The sequence below is a fragment of the Myripristis murdjan genome, chromosome 2 (genome assembly GCF_902150065.1).
Source record: "Myripristis murdjan chromosome 2, fMyrMur1.1, whole genome shotgun sequence".
In the NCBI taxonomy this organism is placed as follows: domain Eukaryota; kingdom Metazoa; phylum Chordata; class Actinopteri; order Holocentriformes; family Holocentridae; genus Myripristis; species Myripristis murdjan.
The window spans coordinates 20,101,408-20,107,407 of NC_043981.1; the positions used below are offsets into that span (position 1 = coordinate 20,101,408).

A 6,000-nucleotide genomic window follows, 5' to 3' on the forward strand; every position below is an offset into this window, starting at 1 on the left:
AGCTGTTTTAAAATCACTGTAACCCACGGCTTCTCAGGGCTTATTGCTTAATTAATTTTATCATTATGAATCGGTTAAGTGTGGACCTCTGTTATCATACACATTGTTATCAGGCGCGGGGGTGGGGGGGGATCTTTCCTCAAAAGCCCCGGATCTTTTTTGATCTTTATTTTTTCTTTTTATCATTATTTTATTATGCTATACGAACAATGTGCATCTTGTGGAGAAGAAGCGGTGTGTCAATTTTCAAACCGATCGGACTTTGCATTTTTTCGTTACATATCAACATGAATGACTATGACAATAACGTGATTCTTTTTATTCTGCCTGTCATTGGCTAGAAGAAACACACAGTAGCATTTAAGGTTTCTGTAATGTTCATTTCTTTGCTGTTTTTGTGAATTTGTATTGTAACCCAGGTGCAAACGGCAGCTTGTTGCCTGGTTTCAGGAAGTAGCTTTGCGGCTGCCGAGCTGTGGTTGTGACAGTTTGCTGCCGGTGGGTTTGGAGTTATTAACAGTTTCTGTGTTGATATATCGCTTTATACTCACCGTGAGGAGCCCTAAGTTTTAGGTTATATACAGTGGTGTGAAAAAGTGTTTGCCCCCTCCCTGATTTCTTATTTTTTTGCATGTTTGTCACACTTAAATGTTTCAGATCATCAAACAAATTTAAATATAAGACAAAGATAACACAAGTAAACACAAACTGCAGTTTTTAAATGAAGGTTTTTATTATTAAGGGGGAAAAAAAATCCAAACCTACATGGCCCTGTGTGAAAAAGTGTTTGCCCCACCTTTTAAACATAACTTCACTGTGGTTTATCACAGCTGAGTTCAATTTCTCTAGCCACAACTGGGCCTGATTACTGCCATACCTGTTCTCAGTCAAGAAATCACTTAAATAGGACCTTTCTGACAAAGTGAAGTAGACCAAAAGATCCTCAAAAGCTAGACATCATGCTGAGATCCAAAGAAATTCAGGAACAAATGGGAAAGAAAGTTATTGAGATCTATCAGTCTGGAAAAGGTTACAAAGCCATTTCTAAAGCTTTGAGACTCCAGTGAACCACAGTGAGAGCCATTATTCACAAATGGCGAAAACATGGAACAGTGGTGAACCTTCCCAGGAGTGGCCAGCTGACCAAAATTACCCCAAGAGTGCAGCTACGACTCATCAAAGAGGTCACAAAAGAAGCCAGAACAACATCTAAAGAACTGCAGGCCTCATTTGCCTCAGTGAAGATCAGTGTCCATGATTCAACAATAAGAACGAGACTGGGCAAAAATGGCATCCATGGGAGAGTTCCAAGGCGAAAACCACTGCTGACCAAAAAGAACACAAAGACTCATCTCACATTTGCCAAAAACATCTTGATGATCCCCAAGACTTTTGGGAAAATATTCTGTGGACTGACGAGACAAAAGTTGAACTTTTTGGAAGGTGTGTGTCCCATTACATCTGGCATAAAACTAACACAGCATTTCATGAAAAGAACATCATACCAACAGTCAAACATGGTGGTGGTAGTGTGATGGTCTGGGGCTGCTTTGCTGCTTCAGGACCTGGACGACTTGCCATAATTGATGGAACCATGAATTCTGCTCTCTACCAGAAAATCCTGAAGGACAATGTCCAGCCATCAGTTCATGACCTCAAACTCAAGCGCACTTGGGTTATGCAGCAGGACAATGATCCAAAACACACCAGCAAGTCCACCTCTGAATGGCTGAAGTAAAACAAAATGAAGACTTTGGAGTGGCCTAGTCAAAGTCCTGACCTGAATCCTATCGAGATGCTGTGGCATGACCTTCAAAAGGCGGTTCATGCTTGAAAACCCTACAATGTAGCTGAATTACAACAACTCTGCAAAGATGAGTGGGCCAAAATTCCTGCACAGCACTGTAAGAGACTCATTACAAGTTATCGCAAACGCCTGATTGCAGTTTTTGCTGCTAAGGGTGGCCCAACCACTTATTAGTGGTTTTTTTCACACAGGGCCATGTAGGTGTGGATTTTTTTTTTGCCTTAATAATAAAAACCTTAATTTAAAAACTGCATTTTGTGTTTACTTATGTTATCTTTGTCTTATATTTAAATTTGTTTGACGATCTGAAACATTTAAGTGTGACAAACATAAATAAACAAAAATAAGAAATCAGGGAGGGGGCAAACACTTTTTCACACCAGTGTGTATATATATATATACATATATATATATATATATATATATATATATATGTATATATATATATTTATATATATATTACACACACACACACACACACACACACACACACACACACACACACACACCACACACACAAGTATTTACAGCTTGGTCCCCCCCAGTTCTAAAGTCCTATCTGCGCCCCTGCATTTAATAAATCAACACATCTGTGAAAGCTGTGGTCTTTATTTCAGAGGTAAATTGATAACAGCCTGAAAAGGTGATTCTATGACTCTGTTCAGCCTTAATGTGACTGCTTACTGTCCTTACTTTTGCTGCTTAGCCACATTAATCGGAGCTGACGTTAAATTGGAGTGACACACCCCCAGCTGAAATAAAACATCTGCCGGTGAGTTTATGAAAAGACAGATGTTTGTTGTGGCGCCGACACTGGAAAGCAGTAGCCTGTATTTAAATATAACTGTTAATATAAGTTGGTTGTAGACAAAGATCAGCTGTGCTGCTGAGTCGTTGTCACGGCAACTGTTAGATTAAAAATGACTGAGAAGTCGGCAGAAGTATAACTATCAGTCCATGAAAAAATATTTTTTCCAGCGGATATTCCAGTTACAAAATGATTGAGCTAGCAAAGCAGTTTTGTGTTGCTGTGTGGTATTTATTCAGTTTTGGGAAATCACGATGTCTAGAAAACATGATAATCCCAAGTTGGCTGACAAGGACTAGTTACCATCAGATCTCATGGATTTCCGCTGAAACGGAGAGAGTACCAGAAAAAAACTTTTGTATTTTGAGAGTGAAATGCCCACAGTATGAATACATTTTGATTGTATATTTTAGTTTGGTTGTAATAGTTGTATAATCGCATTATTACAAATAATAAAAACAGTGATGATGCCAACATGGCCTGTGTCATGTTTGACACAGCGGTTCACATTCACCTGCTGCATCTCAACAGGGTTTACTCAACAGTCACGTCAATCAACAGATCAATAGATTCACCTTTACCTGTCAACAACACAGGATGTGCAGCATTTGAAAAATAAAGAACAATAATGAACAATACAGAGAGAGAGAGAGAGAGAGAGAGAGAGAGAGAGAGAGAGAAATTAACTTCAAGAGACAGTAGTACAACATTTCATGTAAAAAAAAAAAAAAAGCTTTTCATAAACATCAGTGTGTTGTCCTTACAGCTTTTGGACACGGAGCACAGACCATCACACTGAGAGGAAGAACAGAAGCCTACAAATGTCGTCTGCTTTCTCTGTGAATTTTAACCCAAGAAATGTGACATCTGAGAGAGAGAGGGGGTGAGATGATCACCCGGTGGGGAAAAGGTGTGTTTCAACATATTTTTGTGGAAACGTCAGTTATTTTATTGCTATATTAACTGTATATTTATAATGAGTTTTTTCTTCTTCATTTCAAATACTGTTATTTTGCAAATGTATGTATTTTTTATTTTATTATTATTTGGTCATTCTTTATATGGATCCCATGTAATTTTTTGTTATTAACGTCTTGCTAATTATTTGCTGTATTTTTTTATTATTTGCTCATTATTTTTTTCCCCATGTCTCAGAAAGTAATATAGTGAATTTACGCAGGTGATAGAGGGTTAATAATACACACTCTGAAACACACACACACACACACATTGAGGCCTGAACCTTACAGTGAAATTTGACATTTTAATTTGGAGTTGTCATGGCGACCAGTTTCATGCATGCAGCGTTTGGTCTCTGTAAAGGAGCCGGGAGCCGCTGATGATCTGCACAAATAAATGCAGATTGACAAATAATTTGTGAAGCACAAATTCCCTTTAGGAATGCCCAAATGAAAGAGTGTGAATGCAGCAAAGCTCATGGACATGTTTCCCTGTTTCTGTCCAATCCAGAGGCTGCGTTCCAGACGCTGCGCTCACCAGCAAATCCTGGTGACGTCATGAAACCTGCAAATCTTTCTTTCAGTAGTTTTGGTGGCGCACCGTGTTCCCTTCATGTCTTTTTCTTGTTGTTGTTCTCAGAGAACAGAGCCTCAGCACAAAAACACAAACTCCTTTCCATCAAAGCTTCAAAGCAGATGATGCTTTCTTGTTAAGGGGCCACAGGTTTGGCCCTTATTCTCTTTTCTGTGTTGAGGGACCAGAGGCCTGTTCTCACCCTGACAAACAGGAAACACTTTGCTTCCTGTTCAGGCTGCAAAAAGAAAAAGCCACAGGCCTGTTCAGGGCCCTGGGAACACAGGGGGGCTGCTCACTCTGCAAACTATTAATAGATTTGCATTTTTTTTATGAATTAATTTATTCATTTGTCCATTTTCCAGTGGCGGGTTTCATACATAAAGATCAGTCTGTATTTCCTGTGGAATAAACGGAATTAAACGGCTTTAAAAAACGTGCTGTCTGACGTATAGAACTGGCTAACATTTGTTTTTACCGCCTGAGGAGATTTTTTTCATCACCACAAAGAAAATGATCACTGCTTTACTTTTTACATTTATTTCTAACAGATGAACTCAACAGTGAAAAATGCAGCAGAAAATGGCGTCAGACAAAAGTAGAGACTCACAGCAGAAGCGGAAGTTGGTCTCATAACGACGAGTTTCTTTCTTTCTTTCTTTCTTCTTGGACTTGAAGTCAAAGATAAACAGGAATCCTCTCCTGCCGTCCGGACGTGTGCAGCTCTTCTACATCATGACAGTGAGACAGTCCAACATTAATGATGAAGACGAGCCTCCTGGTCGCGGCTCGTCCAAACCTTCAACTAAAGTTTCACTTTCACCTGTGTTGCGTTCACGTCCTCATCGGACTCATGGGAGAATTCAGCAGCTCCCGCCTACATCCCTGTGCTGCTGTTAAAAACTTGTCCCGCACATCGCACCCTGGTGTAAGAGTGTGTGTTTCAGTGTCTGTTTTAAAATAACGCTACATCTCTGTCATTTGAATACACTGCGCCATGAAATATGTATCCGATCTCAAGCAAAACAAAGCGATTGAAAACGCATAAACATCAGTGTGTTGTCCTTACAGCTTTTGGACACGGAGCACAGACCATCACACTGAGAGGAAGAATAGCAGCTTACAAATGTCGTCTGCCTTCTCTGTGAATTTCAACCCAAGAAATGTGACATCTGAGAGAGAGAGGGGTGAGATGATCTGCCGGTGGGGAAAAGGTGCATTGAACTTGAATATCACCTTAATGTGCCATGTGAAATGTGTGAACTGTCCTGCATGAAAACCTGAACCCGGAGCTGCTGCGCGTCTTCCGCGCTGGAGAAAGGCGCTCCAGGTCTCCATGCAGCTGCAGCGGCCTCTCTGACGCTGTGTTAGGACGCCACCTGCTGGGCACAAAGAGCCACAGCAGGCTCTGGGGACAGTCAATGATGCCACACTGGAAATCTGTATTCACATTTACTCCACATACACATAATCTCTACAGGACAGAATAGAACTGAACTGAATAAAACCACACTGAACAGAGCAGAATAGAACTGAGTAGCATAGAATACATCTGGGCTAGATCTATTTGAACTTGACTGAGTAGAACAGATCTGAACAGAACAGCTTAGAACTGAACCGAATAGAGCAGATCTGAATTTAATTTAAAGAATAGAACCGGACAGAATAGAACGGAACCAAACAAAGCGGCGTTAAAACGGACAGAACAGATCTGGACTGAATTTAGTGGAAAAGAACCAGACAGAACAGAACAGATCTGAACAGAAGAGGACTGGACAGCATAGAATAAATCTAAACTGTATATAACAGAACAGAAGTAGACAGAATAAAAGATACTGGCAGTGGCGTTTGC

The 6,000-nt window shown here is 40.2% G+C and overlaps 1 protein-coding gene across 1 annotated transcript in view; it reads right to left on the minus strand.

Annotated features, from left to right (window-relative positions):
• LOC115370644 (NACHT, LRR and PYD domains-containing protein 12-like) overlaps positions 1-4,926 on the minus strand; it is a gene marked incomplete at its 3' end in the record, with an annotated part of 100,069 nt that extends 95,143 nt beyond the window's left edge. The window contains exon 1 of the mRNA XM_030067753.1: positions 4,759-4,926. Within this exon, the coding sequence (XP_029923613.1) occupies positions 4,759-4,782 (24 nt within the window). The remainder of the gene's footprint in view (positions 1-4,758) is intronic.
• Positions 4,927-6,000: the final 1,074 nt, after the last annotated feature.